This window comes from Fukomys damarensis, unplaced genomic scaffold (assembly GCF_012274545.1).
Source record: "Fukomys damarensis isolate Sample0158 unplaced genomic scaffold, DMR_v1.0_HiC HiC_scaffold_23, whole genome shotgun sequence".
NCBI classification, from domain to species: domain Eukaryota; kingdom Metazoa; phylum Chordata; class Mammalia; order Rodentia; family Bathyergidae; genus Fukomys; species Fukomys damarensis.
This window is the reverse complement of record NW_022900935.1, coordinates 47,557,058-47,577,840: the sequence shown is the minus strand read 5'-3', so window position 1 is coordinate 47,577,840 and position 20,783 is coordinate 47,557,058. Positions and strand designations below refer to the sequence as shown.

The window sequence follows — 20,783 nt, the reverse complement described above, 5'->3', positions numbered from 1 at the left end:
TTTTTTTTTTTTTTTTTTTTTTTTTTTTTTGTACCGGGGATCAAACTCAGGTCCTTGTGCTTGTGAGGCAGGCAGAGGAACCACTGAGCCAAATTCCCAGCTTTATTTTGCTCTTTATTTACATCTTCGATTTCTCATAAAAGAAACTATGCACTACATAGGCGTGTGTGTCTGATTACTTCACTTAATACTATGACCTCAAAATACACCCATTTTCCTCCAAATGACCCAAGTTAACCCTTCTTTATGGCAAAGTAGTTTTCCAGTGTGTGTAAATACATTTTATCCATTGATCTGTTAATGGATATACAAGGTGCTCCCAAGAGTTAGCAACTATGAATTGCATAGCTATATGGGTGTGCATCACTGTAATACATCTTTAACCTTCAGGAAGGTAACCTAGAAGGGGAAGATAGGTCAAATGGAATTCCCTAATTTTAGTTTTTTGAGGAATATCCATAGTGCTTGTACGAGTTCACATTCTCACCAACAATGTAGAAGGGCTCCTTCTTACCCACAGCCTTGCCAGCATTTGTTATTTGATTTCTTGATGATGGCTACTCATTGTGGGGTAAAATAGAATCTCAGCACTGTTTTGTGTTTTTGTTGTTGCTGTTGTTCTTTGGTTTTTAATTTTGTTTTGGTACCAGGAATTAAACTCAGGACCTTGCATTTGGAGGCAGGTACTGTGCCACTGTGCTAAATCCCCGGCCCTTATCATTGTTTTAATCTACATTTCTCTAATGACCATCAAGGTCGAGCCATGTTTTTATTGGCCATTTGTACTTCTACTTCAAAATGTCTATTCATTTCATATGTACTTTTTTTTATTGTGTATGTTACATTGGGGAGTCTAATATTTTGAGTTCTTTACTTTTTCTAGATAGCAGTCCTCTGTTTGAGGAACACCTGAAAAAATTTATTTCCTATTCTCTAGTTTTTTGTTGTTGTTGTTTCTTTTGCTGTGCAGAAGCTTTTTCATATGATTTCATATGCTGATTCTTGTTTCTTGTGCAATTGGGGTTCTGTTCATGACTTCAAGAGTATTACCTATCTTATCTTCTACCAGGTTGTGTTTCTGTTTTAAAATTTAGTTCTATGATCCATTTTTATTTTAGTTTAGTACATTGGTGAGAGATATTCTGCATGTGGATAGCTAGTTTTCCCAGTACCATTTATTAAAGTGGCTATCATTCCTCCAGCATGTCTTTTTAGGCCCTTTGTCAAAGATCAAATAGTTGAATGTGCTTAGAGTTGTTTCTGCATCCTCTCTTCTGTTCTATTGATCCACGTGTCTGTTTTTATGCCAGTACCACATGGTTTTCATCACTACAGCTCTATAATATAACTAAAAGTCCAGGATTGTGATGCCTCATGTTTTGCTTGTTACCCACAGGCTTGCTTCTGCAATTCTGGGTCTCTTCTAATTCCACAAGAATTTTAGGATTGCTTTCTCCAGTTCTGTGAAGAATGCTATTGGTATTTTGATTGAGCCTACATTAAATCTGTGTGTCAATTTTGGAAGTATGGTCATTTTGACTATACTGTTTCTGCCTATTCGGGAATATAGGATATCTTTCCACTTTCTAACTTCTTTAATTTCTTTTTTCAGAATACTTAGTTTTCATTATAGAGGTCTTTTACTTCCTTAGGTTAATTCCCATGTACTTACATTTTTTTGGTGCTATAGTGGATGGTATTTTTTCCTAACTTCTCAATGTACAGAAACAATACTGATTTTGTGTTGATTTAGTAGCCTGCTACATTACTGAATTTAATTATTAATTCTAAGAGTCTTTTGGTAGATTTTTGGGGGGGTCATCTGTTGTAGAGAACCATATCATCTACAAATAATAATTTGACTTCTTCCTTTCCTATACATACCCCTTTTTTTATTTGGCCTAACTGCTCTTGCTAATGTTTCGGGTACTAGAAATTCTTGTCTTGTTCCTAGTTTTAGCGGGAAAGCTTTCAGTTTTCCCCACTTAATATGATTCTGCCAGTAGGTTTGTTATAAATGACTTTTATCAGAAATAAGGTCCTTGTACATCTATTTTTTTAGTGTTTTATCATGAAACGTATTGGATTTTATCAAAGGTTTTTCCTGCATCTATTGAGATGATCACAGGATTTTTGTCCTTGTTATTATTTATATGTATTATAATGAATGTATTACATTCATTGGTTTGCATAAGTTTAACCATCCTTGCATCCCTGGGATGAAGCCTAGTTAGTCATGATATGATTTTACTTACTTACTTATTTATTTATTTTACTTTCTTTCTTTCTTTCTTTCTTTCTTTCTTTATTGGTACCAGGGATTGAACGCAGGACCTTGAACTTTGAAGGCAGGCAGCAGCACCACTGAGCTAAAGCCCCAGCCTGATGTGTTCTTTTGATGATTTGTTGCATTCTGTTTGCCAGTATCTTATTGAGGATTTTTTATCTATAGTCATTAAAGAGATTGTTCTATAGTTCTCCTTTTCACTTGGATCTTTGTCAGGTTCTTTCGGTTTTTTTTTTTTGAGACAGTCTCACTATGTAGATCGGACTGGTCTTGAACTCACTGTGCCCCCAGGCTTGAATGTAATCATGGTGATCCTCTTGCTTCAGCCTCCTAAGTGCTGGGATTACAAGTGTGTACTACTACACCTGGTTGGATCTTTGTTTAGTTTTAGAATCAGGTTAATGGAAGCTTCTAGGAACGACTTTGGAAACGTTCTTCCTCTTTCAATTTTATTAAAGAGCTAAAGAATTTCAGTGTTAGATCTTCCCTCAAGTTTTTGTAGAGAATTCAGCAGTGAACCCACCCAGGTCAAGGCTTTTCCTGGTAGTACTGCTTCGATTTAATTGCCTGTTATTGGACTGTTCAGGGTTTTTAAATATTCTTCAGTTTAGGCAAGTTATATTTATCTAGGAATCTATCCATCTCTTCAGCTTCCTCCAAATTATTGAACAAGTATGTGAAGTAGCTGTTAATAATTTTTATTTCAGCCTGTTGTGATTTCACATTTTGTACTGGGGGTGGTACCAGGGATCAAACTGAGGACCTTGTGCTTGCAAGGCAGGCACAGTGCCACTGTGCTAAATCCTTGGCCCTACCTTTTGCATTTCTAATTTCAATAATTTAAGCTGCTTAAGCTTTTTCTCTCCTTTCTTGGGTAAGATTGGTTAATGGTTTACCTATTTTGTTTATCCTTTCAAAGAACCAACTCTTTGATTGATTCTTTGTATTTTTTGTGTCAATTTCATTGATTTCTGCTCTGATCTTTATAATTATCATGTTTACCCAATAGTAACAACTGGAAAAGCATGATTTTTCAGGATGCTCATAATATAAGCCCTACCCTAAAAATAAGCCCCAGTTAGGATTATCAGCCATATGGACATACTTAGTACATCTGTTGCAACACACAATGGAAGTATTGAATCATACAATAATATTAATATATAATCAAATACAAATAAATATTATTGACAGTCTTAAAATAAATAATCAAAATTATAATTATTTGTGAATATCCAGCAGGTATTTGGACAAGAGATAAATGCCTATGTAAACAGGTGACCTCAAGACTTATTGCCAAATGACCAATCCAAGTAGAAACAGATGCGCTCACTTGACAACAAATGGATGTGGCTGTGTCTAATATAAATCTTTATAACTCAGTATTATAGGGAACAGGAAAGGGGACATTACCAGAAACTTCGGCAATGGGTCCTGGTCTCCTATAAGGCAATATAACACAAAGCTAGTAAGAATAAATAAAGAAACAACACTTAGAGAGAGCTGGGTCTTGGGGCTGATTGGTGCTGCTCTGGGAAGCAAAGACAAAAGCCCCCAAAGACATCCAGTATTTACTGATTACAAGACAAACTAATTAGAAAAATGAACACAAGATAAGAGCTGTTCCTGAACCACAGCATCCTCCAGACCATTATGAGACAAATACTCTAACAGAAAAACAATTGAATAATATCAAAACCAAGTCATAGAAGCTTAAATACAAACGGCCAATGGACATTTGAATATATTCACTTATAATAATATAAACCCTGACTGTGTGCAGCACATGCCTGTCATCTCAGCTCTCTGGGAGGCTGAGTCAGAAGGACTGCAAGTTCAAGCCCAGCCCAGGCAACTAAATGATTCACTGAGACCTGTCTCAAAATAAAAAATTTTTAAAAAGTCTGGGATTGTATGTAGCCCAAGGTGAAGGCTCTTGAATCTCCAGTACCAGAAAAAAAAAATCCTAATAGAAGTCAGCGTTTTTCCCTATCAAGTCAGCAAATTTCTAGGAGAAATAAGCATTTTTTTTTTCATTACTGATGGCAAAACATTTCTGGAAAACAGTCTGGCAATCTGTATACATGTGTACATTTGTTTTCAAGAGTAACCCCTCCTCTAATAATGATTGCAAAACAATAAAGCATATGTTTGCAAAAATGTGAAAGGTGTTTATTTTGGGATCACTTACAAGAAAACAATTGTAAATAATCTAAGCATCCATCAATGGAAATTAATTTAAAATATCCCATATAATAGAATACTAACCATTTATTAAACTTTGATGTTGCCAGGCATGGTGGTGCATACTCTTAGCACTGGGGAGGCTGAAGCAGAAGGATCACCTTTATCACATTCAATGCCAGCCTGGGCTACATTCTGAGTTCAAAGCCAGCCTGGACTACATATTGAGACCCTGTCTCAAAAAAAAAAAAAAGTGTATTTTTTATTTTAATTAATATTGACCTTTATCGGCATCTTCCTTAGCTCTTTCCTCCCTTGGTGAAATATTAGTTCATTCTTTTGGTCTCAGGTTAAGCATTATTATTATTTTTTTTTTTAGCATTATTTCTTAGGAACACTTCTTCTGTGGGGTTACATGGGCTTTTTTCTCTAGCTGAACTCAGCTAGAGAATCAGTTTGTGGTCCATGCCTGTCTCTTTCCAGGTGTTCTTTTATCCTGAGTACCACTGAGCGTTCTCAACTGAGGGTGGCAGTTTTCCCTGTGGGCAAACCCCACAGCACTCATCAAATCCCTAATTGAATTACATCTGCTCATGTCTTATTGGCCAAAGCAAGTCATCTGACCAATTTCAGCTTCATCTTAATAGGGGATTGCTCAACAGAATCCTGTGGGGGGGATGGTTCGCTGGGGGTCATTAGTTTAACAATCCACCATAATATCAGTATTCAATTCATTCACCAAATATTTACTAGACACCTAACAAGAGCCAGGCATTTTGCTTGATTCTGGGGACATTGAACAAGTCAAGCACAATTCTGTCTTTTATTTACATTGTTGGGAAGAGAGACACTGAACGAGAAATGAGAAATATTTTTAAACTTTCTATGAACTTCAGGTTACTATGAAAACTTAGAATAGGATAAAATTGGTACAAAAGGTCAGGAAAGGAATCCCTGGGAAATACTATTCAAACTGAGAACAAAAGAATGAGCTGGTGTTTACTAGATAAAAGGAGGGGCAAAGGAAGAAGGCCAAAAAGCCTTCCAGAGAAGAAATGACACAGAAGGTAAACCAAAATATTGTCAAGATCAAAGTTGGAAAATAGCACACATTCGATTTTACAAACATAGCCACCAAAATTTTTTTTTTTTTCCTGGTACCAGAGATCAAACTCAGGACCTTGTGCTTGCAAGGCAAGTAACAGCACCACCCTGGCCCACCACCAAAATCTTAATAGAGCACTTATTTTTAAAAATCTGGTTTTCTGTATGTATGAAATTACAGAAACATGTATTACTCTTACATTGGAAAAAGCCAAACAATTGAGCTATTTTCATTTGGCACTAATACATTTTTCAAATTGTATGCATGAACATTCTCACCCATTTCCACTTTAATGCTGCAATTTCTGAAACTACTGCCCAGGGTGAAAGTTAACTATTTAACTGTACCCACTCAGCACCCAGAACAGTACTAACATTCACATATCATCCTGTAGAATGCATCCTCACTCATGAGTTTGGTTCCCAAGCAGTTCACAAGGCAAAGGTTAAAATCTGTCAAAACTGCTTTTGCAAACTGCTTAAGCCCACAAAACAGCGTCAGTGCAGTGACACCCATGCTGCCAGATTGTCAGCTTCTTCGGTTGGACATCACCTCATCTCAAGTATTTGGCTCAAGCCACAGTGATGAGAAGAACTCACACCCCATCTTTAAACACTTGAAGCACACTTGGTGGAGTGGGATGCTCTCACGGAAGAAGGCCAGCTGGAATGGAGGCTCACTGAGGAGGCAGCAGCAGATGGCCCACTCTCACCCAGGGCTGTTGGGACGCACACCGACTGGGGGAAATGGAGGGCTCAGCTCTCATCACTGTCTTGTTACCATCTTTTTCTTTTTTGTCAAGTAGACAGGGCTACATGTGCTTAGTCTAAATGTGTTCACATAATTCCCCTGTAAGCCCAGGAAAGTACTAGAGATGCTGAGGAGAAATTATGAAAGTATATATAGCCTGGTTTTTCGCTCTTGTAGCAAAAAAGTTTCAAAAAGAAATACAGCATTCAGTGATACATGAAGCATGTAAGAGGCCGGGGATTTGGCTCAGTGGTTCCACTGCCTGCCTTGCAAGGGCATGGGCCCAAAAATAAGAAGCATGTAAAAGTATAACATCCTAAATTGTACACTGGAATTGCCACAGGTCATTAACATACCTATTGTAGGGATGGTCGTCACAATCTCTCCCAGTTTTAATTTATATAAGATGGTGGTTTTTCCAGCTGCATCTAAACCCACCATAAGGATCCGCATCTCTTTTTTTCCAAATAGACTTTTAAACAGCTTTTCAAAGATGTTTCCCATTGTAACTGAATTCTGTAACCTGAATTAAAAAAAGCAGATTAAATCATTATTCTTTGCTGAATTGTAAAGGAACGTTTGAGTGCATAACATTATAAATCTCAATTAGACATGGCACCTAGTAAAAGTTAAATAATATTAAGTACTACAGAGTTTGGCCAATAAGGAATAGTGCATCTTGTTTTCAAAGGGAAACTTAACTAAGCCTTTTGATGCCCTGCCCTGCCAGAGAATTCTACTCTGCAGCATTCAAGTGGGCCATGTGGAAGCACACCTTCAATGTCACACTACGGCGGCGGCATCCTTCAGTCATCTTACGTACAGAGACAATGACACAACACATGTATCTGTATCTTCTTCTAAAGTCTCTTGAAATTAGAATTTATAAAGCAGAGAATGTTTATTTTATATAATATCAAGTGAAGTCTTTAAGTCAGGTTAAATAACAATATCCCTAGCTGGGTGTGGTGGTGCATGCCTGCAACCCCAGCACTTGGGAGGCTGAGGCAGGAGAATCACTTTGAGTTCAAGACCAGCCTGGGCTACATAGTGAGTTCCAGGTCAGTCTCAACTACATAGTGAGACCCAGTCTCAAACAAACAAACAAACAAACAAAATATATATATATATCTCCCTTAGAAATTACAGTTGCTTCAGCTGGCAGACAACACCAATAGTACCCAAAAAGAGAGCCTAAGAAATGTCAGAGTTCAGGAAATACTGCATTGGAAATTACTAGACAAAGGGTGGAGAAGATGCCATTGACATCCAGCACTTCAAGGAGGGACTATAACCCTACTCTTAGCCAGCTTTTAAAACTTTTTCTTAAGTATTAATTACATATAGATATAAACACGAAACTGTAAAGTTCAATGGATTTTTGTCAATCAAAAACACCTAAATAGCCAAACCAAAAAAAGATGATTATCAGACTAGCTTCTCTTTGCGCCATTCCCAGTCATTACTCCCTAAAAGGTGATTACTATACTGTGATTACTATAGCAGTGTAAATGTTCAACAATTTATTTCTCAGGCGAATGCCTGGCAGATGACATAAAGGAAAGCAATAAAAATCAATTAGCTTTGAAGACATGTAGTCTTTTAACAGATCAGCCTATTTGAATTGAGCCTGACATTACAATTTAAAAAAAGTAATATCCGAGTTCGATTCCCGGTACCAAAAAAAAAAAAAAAAAGGTAATATGTCTGCAACTCTAAATGAGCCCTTGAAAATCGATAAAGACTGTTCAAAAAGAAAAAGCCGAGTGTAGTGGCAAACACCTGTAATCCCAGCACTCTGGGAGGCTGAGGCAGGAGGATCACAAATGTGAGCCCAGTTTGGGCAACTCTAAGTAAAAAAGTAAAATAAAATGAACTGGGGATATACCTTAGTGTGAAGGCCCTGGGTTTAATCCCCAGTACTACCAATAATAATAATAATAGAAAGAAAAATACATATATACTTGCTGTAGAGGCTATAATTTTCCTTTTAAATTGCTAACCAAGCTTTACTCAAGGAAGCGCCAAGATACAGCAAGGACAGCCAATGTGCCCTGCATCCCGACCTTAGCGGAGAGGACACCACATTCCAGAAGCCCCTCCTCGAACATTCAAGAGTTTCCTACAGTATTAACAACATGGTGCATGTCTGAGTACACATCGTTTCATTCTACCGTCAGAGAGGGAAAGCACAGCATTTCCCCTCTACACAAAGAAGGAAAAGTTAACCAAAAAATGAAGACTGCTTTAATCATTCATAGAAGGTCCATTACAGGACTAAACTAGTCCAGTGTGGTGAAGTATTCAAAATCTTGTCGGGCAACAAATCGACAAATTCCTTTGTTTCCGCAAAAAGGACAAATCTCACAGAAGAGGCAAACTAACAAACATGCTGAGGAAGGGAGGAGGGGAAAGGTACTTCCCGCTTAGACTCCCCTTGAAGTGGGGAGCGCCCGAGAGCCCCAGCCAACCGCACACAGCAAGCGGCGCTGTCACTCCCGCTTTTCTCCCCTTGCCTTCCTTGTCCGGCGCTCGAGGTCCTAGGTCCCTAAACTCAGCTGGAGATTCACTGGAGTAAGTCGCTGCCAACCCCAGAGCCTCGCAGGGATGTTCACCCTTCCCTGCTACAAGCACCGAAGTCCAAGGGGTAAACGACGGCGGCAGACAAGGGCACAAACGAGAGAAGTGGCCAATGCGAACTAGAAAGGACGCCGAATGTTCTTCCGGCCGGAGCCGCCAGGCTGCTCTCTGTCCCTCGCTGTCTGTAGGCCCACGGGAAAGCGGAGGGCCAGGCGGCGGAGCCTCCCGAGCATCTGTCGGTTCCCCAGGCCCCCGATCTACAGAGGGCGGGGAACGGACAGCGGAACTCAAGTCTCTTCCCGCAGTCTTCCACTGCTCTCTAGTTTCCCGCCGCCCACGGATATGAAATCCATCCAGGTAAAGTACTGAACGGTGCAGCCCCTTCCTTTCAGCGAGCGACTCACCTGCCGCCGTTAGGAGAACCGTTTCAAACACCACTAGCAACACGGCTGCCCAACTGCCCGCAGGAAGATGGCGTCTGGACAGGGGCGGGAACAGCAACCAACCAATTACTCACCGCCTCCTGGAGCCTTTGTACCAATGAACTCAAAGTTTTGTGAGTGAAGACATATCTGACCAATGCAAAAGGCAATGAGCGTGGGAGGGAGGAACCCCGCCTCCCGCGACCTAGGCAACAACAGGAAGCTCTAGAAACGCCGGATTTATCTTCCAATGACTCCTCAGTGCGTCCCCATGCGTGACCAATTAGAAAAACCGAGAGGATTTCCGATTTGCCGGGCCAATCAATTCGGAAAAGTCTCAAGTATTAAACTAACCCGCGGAGTAGTCAAATCAACCGGGTGAGGACAGGTGGGCGGGGCTAGGGCTCTAGGGTTATATAAGGAAATTTGCCACGGTTGAGCTAAAAGTAGAAACCAGTTTGGGACGGTGTATCATGTAGGAAATATTCAGACACCGGCACCAAAATTGGGCATAAAGATTTCCTGTTCAGTAAGAAACTAGACGCTGTCTGGCCTGTAAACAAATTTTTACCAACCGGGAGAAATACAGCCACGTGCACTATCCAGACATCCCAGAACCACAGCCTTTACTTCCTGAGAAATGCTTTCAATAAGTCAGTACCCTAAATACCAACTTGTTTAGCTAAAAATTTTACAAATACCTGTACGTAGCACATAACTATAATAAATAATCAAAATAACTAATATCTACTTAAACGTATGTCTAGGACTTTGCCTGCTTGACCAGAATGTCCCAGTGAACTAGAAATTATTACTTTCATTTCTTTTTTCAAAGAGGAAAAAAATTAAGTAGTCTGGCAGAGATTCAAGCCTAGATCTGACTGGCACCTTTATCTTTTTAACTAGATACTTTCTCTTCTGAGTACAATGATTTTATATGTAGGTATAGATATATAGATAAAAAATACATATGGGTTTCTCAATATGACTTCTTTAAAAATTATTGTATATTTTCTCTAGGGACTCAGTAAAGTTTCTGGCAAATAAACAGTTAAATCCCTAAGCGAGGGAGAGGGAGAGATGGGAGACAGAGACAGAGTGGGTGGATGGGGTCTTGAGTTCAAGTCCCAGTGCTGGAAAAAAAAAAAAAGAAAAAAAATACTACTCTAAAGTTTATCAAAAAGAAAGAGAGAGACAGGCTAAGAAAAACAGAAAGAAATGATAAGATGACCTGGCCTAGCTTCCAAAGCCTCAATTCGCTCCTCCCTCCACCTCCAATTAAGCACAAAAGAAACAAAGTGGGAGGGGGCTATATTTAGAAAACTCAGTATGTAAAATATACACTAACAGACACTCACACATCTATATATAAGTACATATATATTTTATTATTTTCTCACCATATTAATACACTAAAATTTACATGTAGCCTTTTTACTTGGCTTTGAATCTCACAACATCACCTGGACAGCACAAAGAGACCAAAAAAGTGCTTATCCGAAAAGGTACATGTAAGCAATGGAAGGGACAATAGCTAAATCAGGGGTCTCAGAGCCCAGAAAAACCAATCAAATTATACCAGCTCTCAAGGGGGATAGTCCATTTCTTGGCATGTGATAAAGGAGGCTAAGAACAAAGAACCTCAAGTGCTGGCTCTAGGATACCTATCTTACTCTAACAATGTAGCTATCTAGCTCCCTATTTCTCTCCTTTTCCCAATAAAATTATTTTTTAAAAAATTATCAGTACCAGGGGTTGAACTCAGGACCTTGTGCTTACAAGGAAGGTGCAGTACCACTGAACTAAATCCCCAACCTCTAATAAAATGATTTTGTTCCCTATTTTTCTTTCCTTTCCAATAAAGTGATTTTGTTTCTCCTTCTAAAGTTATAACTCTTATTCTTTATTTATGTAAATTTATGGACCCTAGCTAAGGATCTATCCTTCCCAAACACGATGATTATATATAATCATTTGTTAAAGTTCTTGGGGAAGGGCCGGGGATTTAGTTCAGCTGTTCGGTGGTCGGTACCAAAAAAACAAAACAAACAAACAAACAAAAAAGTACTTGGGAGAAAAAACACCCCCACCCCAGGTTGGGGAGGAAAGGCGGAGAGGGAAAGGATAAAGGGGGAAGAAAACAACAATCAAACCGGGCATAGTGGTACACACCTGTAATCCCAGCATTCGGGAGGTTGAGGCAGGAGGATCACCTGGAATTTGAGGCCAGTCTGGGCTACATAGTGAGTTCAAGTTCAACCTGAAATACATAATGAGACCCTATCTCAAAAAGAACAAAACAAAATCATCTTGCTCTACAAAGGCAATTCATTGTTACCATTATTTCTCGCTAGACATTTTTTTCTACGCAAAATTTGCATAGTTAATGTTATAAATACACACAATGCTGTCTTTTTCCATTTATTTCCATTTTCCACTAATTTTTTCCCTTCCTTGTGGTACTGAAGATTGAGCACAGGGCTCTTGTACTGAACTACGTCCCTGCTCTTTTTCTTTTATTTTGAGTCAGGGTTTGGCTGAGTTACTAAGTTGCCCGGGCTAGGCTCAAACTCTCCGTTCTCCCGCCTCAGCTTCTCAGAGTGCTACAACGACAGGTGTACACCACTACATCTGACTGTACATTTTCAAACATCTTTGATAGCTGTGTGATATTTCATCATATGAATGTATCCTAGTTTATTTAAAAATTTTCATTTACTTCGACATTTAGATTGTTGCTAAGTTTTTCTATTGCAGATAATGTTCCAGTGAAGAATTTTTTCCCTTTCTGTATTCCTTATTATTTTTCCAGGAAATAATTCCAAAACTGGAATCACCAGGTCAAAATATGAAGGTGCTTAAAGTTCTTAATATATATTACATTGCCAAATTGTTTTCTGAGTAAATTCTTAAAGTTATATGTCCAATAACTAAGAAAAAGACACACTTGCTTCGTCATTTGGTAAGTGATTTTTTAAAAAGTGTGCTTTCATGGAGCAACAGGAACTTTCATTCATTGCTGGTGGGAAAGCAAAACAGAAGAGCTACTCTGGAAGACAGTTTGGTAGTCTCTTCAAAAACTAACCAGGGCTGGAGATTTAGCTCAGTGGTTCCGCCGCCTGCTTTGTAAGTGCAAGGTCCCGAGTTCAAACCCCTGCACCACACACACACAAAAAAACCAAAAAACAAAAAACAAAAAAAAAAACAACCTTACTAGACCGTTAGCCAAAAGAGTTAAGGGGAAGTTGGGGCATAAGTAAAATTTAATTCCACACAAAAATGCATGGATGTTTATATCAGCTTTATTCATAATTCCCAAAACTTTAAAGCAACTGTATTAACAGTCCCTAAAGGATAAATATAAAGTATATATATAATTGCCGGGCGTGGTGGTGCACACCTGTAATCCCAGTACTTGAGAGGCTGAGGCAGGAGGATCGCTGTGAGTTCAAGACCAGCCTGGGCTACATAGTGAGTTCCAGGTCAGTCTCAACTACATAGTGAGACCCATCTCAAAAAACAAAAAACAAACAAAAAAAAGTGTATATATAATTATACAAATGGATTTATTAGGTAGGCCATTGCGATTCTTCTGCCTCTGATCCTGTAAGCCTACCTAAAAAATCTTTGGTATAGGAAGAGGTGGAAGAATCCAAAATGGCTGTCTGCACACTAGAGAGCTGGAGGATCCAGGAGCGGCAGCAGATCAAAGGCCTGGAGGCTCAGTATGGAGTTATTGGTGCAAGCCTGCATTGGAAAGCTGAAGAAACTGAAGACAAATATCCAAAGGCAATGGTAAAAACTGGAGCTCTTTAAAAAAACAAAAGGCACACACTTCCTTCTTCTTTCACTTTTTATTCTGTGCAGGCTACAACCTATTGGTTGGTGCCACCTCCTACATCTAAGATAGATCTTCCTCTCTTAGCTTCCTGGCCTACGTGTCAGTCATGCACAGATACACCCAGAATTTACTAATCTGCTAGGCAGTTGTTAAATCTAGTTGATCTGTTACAATTCATGATCACAGCTGGGCAGAGTAGCACATGCCTATAGTCCTAGCACTTGGGAGACTGAGGCAGGGGGATTGCCACACATCTGAGGGCAGCTGGGGCTATATAGTGAGACCCTGTCTCAAAAAATAACCCCCCAAAATAATTAATGATCACAGCAACATATCCTTTAATCGATGAATGAATAAACCAACTGTGGTACATTTAGTCAATGAAACTTTATTCAGTTCTAATAAATTTGAGCTATCAAACAATGAAGAGATGTGGAGGAACTTACATATATTACTAAGTGAAAGAGACCAATCTGAAAAATCTATGTACTGTGTGATTTCAACTGTATGATGGAAAAGGCAAAACTATGAAAATAGAAAAAAGACTAAGGGTTTCCGGGGGTAAGTGGGGAGGGAGGGATGAACAGGACATTCTTAGAGAAGTGAAAATATTCTGTATGCTAATGGCGATAGATACGTGTCATTGTATTCTGCACAAACCTATTAAATGTACATCACCAAGAGTAAACCCTAATAAAACTGTGCCATCTGGGTGATAATACTGTGTCACTGTAGGCTCCTCAATTGTGGTGAATGTACCACTGTTCCAAGGATATCGGTAGGGGGAGCAGGGGGTTTATGGGATATCTCTACACCATCTTTTCAATTTTGTTGTGCTAAAAGGGCTCTGACTTTTTTTTAAAGTAGATTTTCGTTGAGCTTTTTTTTTTTTTTCATGTTTGGTAACCAAAACCAAAATTTCATGTTGTTTTGTCACTCCTTAGATTGTTTTTTCCCCGTTTACTGCTCCTTTTATGGCATTTGCTACACATGATGCATCATGGCCTATTGTATATACTTACCTCTAAGGCACAGTTATAAAATGGTTTTGCCAGCAACCATGAAGGTTTCTTGTTTGAATGGAGCTATCACAACATGAAGAAAAGGTGAAAGAGCAAATGGAAGATTTTAATTTACTATTGGTTGTAATTACAGAAGGCATTTTTGACTTCATAATGCTGGGGATTAGCATGGCCCCTGTGCAAGGATGACACCCAAATTCATGAAGTGTTCCATATTTTTGACACACGCGTAAATACCAAATAGTTTATCTGATGTGAGAAACTTAAAGTGTAAATAAGGAGCAAAATGTATAATAGATAACGTGAAATAGGAAGAAAAGGTGCAAAGAGGAAGGAGAAGTGGGAAGGGTAGGGAAAAGGAAAGAAGGGAATGGAATTAATATGAAAAAATGGAAACAAAGTCTTTGTTAATAGAGGGGGTGGAGGGGGTGGAGGGGGTGAAGGGAGGGCAGGAGGACGGGGAAAAAATAAGAATTAAGATAGATTATGTAAAGGTACAAATCTCCAATGATGAATGTCCTTATATTGTATGCCTAAAAATGTACCAATAAAAAAAATTTTTTTTTCAAAAAGAGATATAGGCAGCTCTCTGGCCCCATAATGTGACTATGCAGGGTTAGGCAGCCTGACAAGTGCATTGGGGCTGCCACTAAAGGAGCATCTGGTTTCCATAGCAACATTCCTTCCCTTCCATGGAGGATTCTATCATCTCTCTCCTGCCCACTCAGACTTTCCAGAATGAATTGATTTTCATGACTCTCAGGGTTGGTCTTCGATACTTTGACAAGAAAAAAAAACATTTATTTAAAACAGAAAACAAAACCAAAACACTTGACTCTAGCTAGAATGCTGCATTGCATCAGCCAGTCTTCCTTTTTTAAAATTCCATGTCGTTTCTCTATTGTGTTCCATTCTCTAGCCTTATCCACCAGTTTTGAAAATAGATTTCTCTGACAGAAAGCAAATAAGATGGCAACTCCATCATTCTAAACCTAGCTGTAATGGGCTATAAAATTAAGTGTTCACAAGGTAGGCTGATCTGGCATGGGTAGCTGACTTATGAGTTAGGATGGGGTGCAAAAGGAAAAGTATTTAAGGGGAAGTCTCTGAAGACCACCTTTGTTTCACAGTGACATCTGCAAGAGGATCACTGGAGATCTCGACCTCTCTAATCTTTCTCTCTCTCCTCCCTGAAATATCTGCATACAAGCCTGCTGAAAATCCTTTAGAATGCATGCCTCACAGTGACTAAAAATTTCTATTTCTGTCCATAGTACCATTTGTTTAACCTTATAGTCTCCATAGTTTTCCTTTGGTTAAGTGGAAAGCACCAAAATGTCTCTCTGCTTTGTCACAGTGCACCACAGTGAATCACCTCACTGCCATGTTGTTTAACATTGCCCTCACTCACCAAAACACAGGGAAAATGTATCTCTTTTCACCCCAGGTAAATTTTGTTATCCACCTGTAATCCCAGGACTGTGGGAGGTTGAGGCAGAAGGATTACAAGACTGAGCCCAGCCTGGGTAATTTAGTGAGACTTTGTCTCAAAAAAGAAGAAGAAGAAAAAAAAAAAGGGCTGGGGATATAACTCAGTGTGAAGACCTTGGGTTCAATCCCCAGTACTGGAGGAAAAAATCTGCTACTACAGCTATTACAATCAAAACGTCTACATAACCAAATTATTTTTCAACTCTAGTCCAACGAAACACTTATTAAGCATGTTCTGGGACATAATTTGAACATAAATTTCTATCCATGCCCTGTCTTTAGATGTTGGTGACCAGTCCGGCAGCAAATGGTATTACTAAGCTTCACTACTTACATGTCTGGAATCACTTCTATGTCACTCACAAACATGAGACTGTGTATATTCATTAGTGTTTTCCAGAGAAACAGAACCAAATAGGAGATTTATTTTAAGGAACTGGCTTGCATGGTTGGGAGGCTTGGTGAGCCAAAAATCTAAAAGGAAAAGCTAGCAGACTGCAGACTCAGAGAAGAGTTATAAATCAAACCAAAAGATAATCTGCCAGATAATTCTCTCTTGTTCAACTCAAAGTTGGCCTTTTGCTCTATTTTGGCCTTCAACTGATTGGAGGAGGCCTTCCAACACTATAGAGGGCAATCTTCTTTACTCAAAGTTCACGTATTTAAGTGTGAACGTCATCGAAAAATACCTCTAAGGAAACATTTTAGAAGAAATGTCTGATCAAAGATTTGGATAACGTAGCCCAACCAACTTGACACATGAAATTAACCATCACTGGGTCACAAAGGGCTATGTCCAGCAAAAGTTAAACCTGGTTTAAAAAAAAATAGTTAATCTTGGTTAAATCCTACTTCTCTTCCCATACCCTACCCTTCTTTATCTGGGTTCTACTATTTCTGTCTCATCACGTTATCATTTTCCTTCTCCACCTTTCAGGCACGTTTATTCAGAACAGCTTAAAACTGTGCTGGGAAGACTTCAAATATTATTGAACAGGCTTATAATTTGGCTATTGATTAAAACTATGGGTCAATCCATGTATGACTTGCTAAAAAAAGCCTTCAACTGGGGTACTAAGACAGAATTCCCTATGCCAATGGTCACAGTTGAGATCTTAATGACTGATGATACTGTGATGCCTCTGATGGCAAGATGACATTACAGCTGAAGAATTATGACTCTGTGCAGCCATTTCCCCAGATCAAACATTAGCTAAAGATAACACAGGTGGGCTGGCTTGTTAACTATCACTTGTAAGACAATACATGTGTCTTGTTAATAAACCTGTCCTTCACAAGAATACATCGTTCCTCCCTTTTCCAAGCCTGGGTCAATAGTGCCTTAAGTTTTGCTGCTCCTTATATCTGCTTTTATGCCCCTTGCTATGTTGTATAATCAGTGAATACTGACAAGACCAGAGATCATGGTCTTATCCAGGAAGAGTTAAGAACAAATCCCAGTCCCCCAGTAATAAACTACTGTTTGTTCTTTATTTATTATTCTTTGTCGATTATTCTTTTATCCTCTGTTGTACCATCAATCAGGATCGGTTTCCTCTCTGAGCCTATACCTATTCAGACCTCCTGTTCCCCCCAAAGCCCTCCACCCTTTAGAAAATGATGTTAGTCATTTGTACTATAGGATAAATTTAAACCATTCTGTTAGTTTTCTTACCTATCTCCTCACTGTAAACCAAATACTGCAAACACACATATACATGCACGGGTGCGCGCACACACACACACACACACACACACAGACACACATGTTAGTTTTCTTACCTATCTCCTCACTGTAAACCAAATACTGCAAACACACATATACATGCACGGGTGCGCGCACACACACACACACACACACACACACAGACTCACAAACTAAAAAGATTTCAGGAACCAATAAAAAGCTGAGGGAGGTATTTTGTTTTGAGGAAAGAAAGGAGACTAACATGGAAATCAAAACAAAAGGGGTCAACCAGATTTTACATAAGACTGAAATGAGGTAAATTTCAGGAAGCTAGAAAACTAACGGATGGGTTTTTTTCAGTGTATCATCATTGTAATAAATGAACTCTGGCTATTTTTATCTTTTTTCCTCAGGATAGTCAAGACTGCACTTGTTTGGAAGACAGCATCTGATGGACTGAACCAGGAAAGGGCCGTATACCTTGGAGGACAGAAGGTATACTTCTGAGACTGCATGACTAGGGGTGCTGTTAATAGAACAGTGCAGAATGGACGGGGGCAAGAAAAATATTGGTTGCCTATTGACTACTGCTGTAAGCGTTGTTCATAAAGTGATGCAGAATTAGCTCTACTCTGTTTCTAAGATGACCTTGAATCTCAGCAAGGCACAGATGGGCTGCAAAAACACAGGGATAATTTGGAGCAAAGTGTCAAGAGTCCTTCACCTAAGCGTTTCAAGAAAAAGAGCTAGCTATATTTGCCTGAAATTTCTTTGGTAGATCCTACAGGTCTGTACACAATTCTATTTAATTTTTTTATGACTTTGGGAGAATACATAAAGCTTCTTATCATGTATAGATATGTGCATAAGATGACACACTGGAATCCCTACAGCAGACCTATCCTTCCAGATGATAAATATTCCTCGTTGGGGAGGCTAACAACATTTCCACTTGCAGTCTACTCGGCAGAATAAGAAAAGTCAGTGGTTAAAGAAACACATCTACCTGATTTCCCAACCTTGAAAGCAAGGTCAGCCATCAGACTGAGAGCCAAGGTTATCTTCTAGATTTGGTAGTTATTTGGGCAAAATCTTTTTGCTTTATAGATTTAAATTCAAAGTTATCAAAAAAAACCTAAAAGTATAAATAAGGATCAAAATGTGTAATTGATATTGTGTAATAGGAAGAAAAGTTCTAAAACAGTAGAGGAAGTGGGAGTGGTAGGGAAAAGGTAAAAAGGGAAAAGAAAAACATGTGAAAAGGGAAAACATGGAAACAATGTCTTTGTAAATAGGGAAGGGTGGAGGGGGTGAAAGGAGGACTGGGGAATGGGGAAAAATAAGAACCAAGATAAGTTATGTAAAGGTACAAGATCCCAATGATGAATGTAACTGTATTATACACCTAAAATCTACCAATAAACAGTAAAGATAAAGTAATAAAATCAAAGTATCAAAAAAAGTAAGATGCTAAGATTAAGTTTATGTAATTATACCTCTCATTTTACCAATATGGAAACGAAGGCTTAGAAAGGGATAAAGCCATGGCAGGCAAGTGGCAGATAGTCTCCTGAGTCCCTACTTCCTTCTGTTGTTTTTACACAGCTTTTGCAAGCTAGTAGATCAGAACTTACTGGTTTATCCTTTCTCTTAACCCCTCTGGTCCATCTGTAATTTAGTTAATATCTGACCTGTCCAACAAAATCTAGTTCTCAGGTTTAGTGTGAGGATTTACAAAACTGGCACTTGTCTCTTATTTTACTAGTTGTTTTCTCTTTCTGGTCGTAGTGGGGATTGAACACAAGGCCTTGTGTATGCTATACAAGGGCTGTACCAATGAGCTATATCCAGGCCTTTTTGACACAGGATCTCTCTTAGTTGCCCAGGCTGGCCTATAACTTGCCATTTTGCTTCCTCAGCCTCTTGAATAGCTAGGCTCTCAGGGGTGCACACTGTCACACCTGGCTTGATTCTAAATCACCAAACATGCCTGCCTCTCCTAATTATTTTCTTCCTCTCCTCATCCTGGAAAACAATAATTTTTTTCTACTTAACTGTGAGAAATGAAAAATAAATTCTGTCATCTTTACTATTTTGCAAAAATATATAGAGAAATACAAGGTAGCTGGGAAATAATGTGCATCAGAGAACATAGTAGAATCTTTCTACTTGCAATGTGCTTAAACTTAATTCTGAGATTCTAGTGAAAAAATGGTATAGCGGGAATGAATGAGAGAAGAAATAAAAGCTATGTAAAAAGAAGACAAGAAAAATCAAGATTTAAAATTTGTACTTAACTGCAGTTTAAGACACAAAACTCATTAAAAAAAATTCCTAAAGGCCTTAAAGATACAATAAGCCCATAAATCCATGCTTGGGGACCTGTCCTTTTCTCATGAGAATTGTGCTTCATCCACCCCCAAGGAAACATCAGTGGGCAGCATATCTCAACTTCAAAAACATCTAGATGGCTTGCATTCTGATATAATCTGCCAGATGGATAACCTAAAAGACTTTAGGAACACACATCCTAGATCACTTATTTTAAAGACACCACACCCACTTAAACACCCTCAGCTCCAGCTCATAAGGCTCTCATTTCTCTGTGTGCTCGCTAATAAACCCTTGTCTGGTCTTTTACAGACGCATCCAGAAATTTTTTTTTTTTTTTTTTTCCTACAAGAGTCAGTGCACTTGCAAAGTTGTAGGATAGGTTCCTTATTTCAGCGCTGGGGACCCTTCCTCCAGTGACAGGAAGGCAACATCAAGGTCAAAAAAGAATAACCGGCCTATGTTAGTTATTCTCTAAAAATGAAACAACACTGGGAAATAAAAAGACTGTTCAAAATTTCAATATCTTTATAAAGAGATTTAATCACAGTTAACATATAAAAATAATCACAAAAGATTTCAAATTTGAGGAAAATACAAAAAAATCTTTCAAATTTGAAGAAAATAGTTTTGAGCTACACATAAGCTTTAAAAAGTCAGCATTGCGATTCCAGAAATTAGGAGAAATACACCTACGAAAAAGAGCATGGATTCATGCAGAATTTGAATTCAGAGCTCAGAACCTGAATTACTCATTGAGTACTAACTTTCCCTGGGCTAAGGACCTGGATTGGACCTGGGGTTTCTCAGGATACTCATATTTAAATGGGTCTGAAAGCATAAAGCTAAACAGTCATTAAAGAACGAAATGCAGGTGGCAAAGAGGTACGTGATTAAAAGCACCATTGACCTTGTTACAAATTCTCCGCAACCGGCCAATATTTTGAGTTTGGCAAAAGAAAGTCAACACAGGGACCTGCAGCTCCCACCCAAAATGGCGCCTCCAAACCCGTGCGCGCTCGGCAGAAAGAGTATCGGGGCCGCGGCCGGGGGCGCGCTTAGCCTCCCGACGGCTGCGCGCCT

At 39.0% G+C, this 20,783-nt stretch overlaps 2 protein-coding genes and 1 pseudogene across 8 annotated transcripts in view; 2 read left to right on the top strand and 1 right to left on the bottom strand.

The window, feature by feature from the left end:
- Positions 1–9,406, bottom strand: part of LOC104871529 (ADP-ribosylation factor 2) — a 113,669-nt gene extending 104,263 nt beyond the window's left edge. For 6 of the 7 annotated variants that reach the window (XR_782891.3, XR_782890.3, XR_782892.2 and 3 more), the window contains exons 1-2: positions 9,311–9,406; positions 6,683–6,849 (exon numbers count right to left, since the gene is read on the bottom strand). Coding sequence is in view for 4 of the 7 variants with exons in the window: in XM_010637451.3 (XP_010635753.1) it covers positions 6,683–6,830 (148 nt within the window). In the remaining 3 variants the exon portion in view is untranslated. Of the gene's footprint in view, positions 1–4,555; positions 4,632–6,682; positions 6,850–9,310 lie in introns of those variants that run through there. The other variant, XM_010637453.2, reaches the window with a different exon arrangement.
- Positions 1–20,783, top strand: part of Nsf (N-ethylmaleimide sensitive factor, vesicle fusing ATPase) — a 323,620-nt gene that overhangs the window by 153,450 nt on the left and 149,387 nt on the right. The gene's annotated exons all lie outside the window — the stretch shown is intronic.
- LOC117287398 lies at positions 14,352–14,411 on the top strand (annotated as a pseudogene).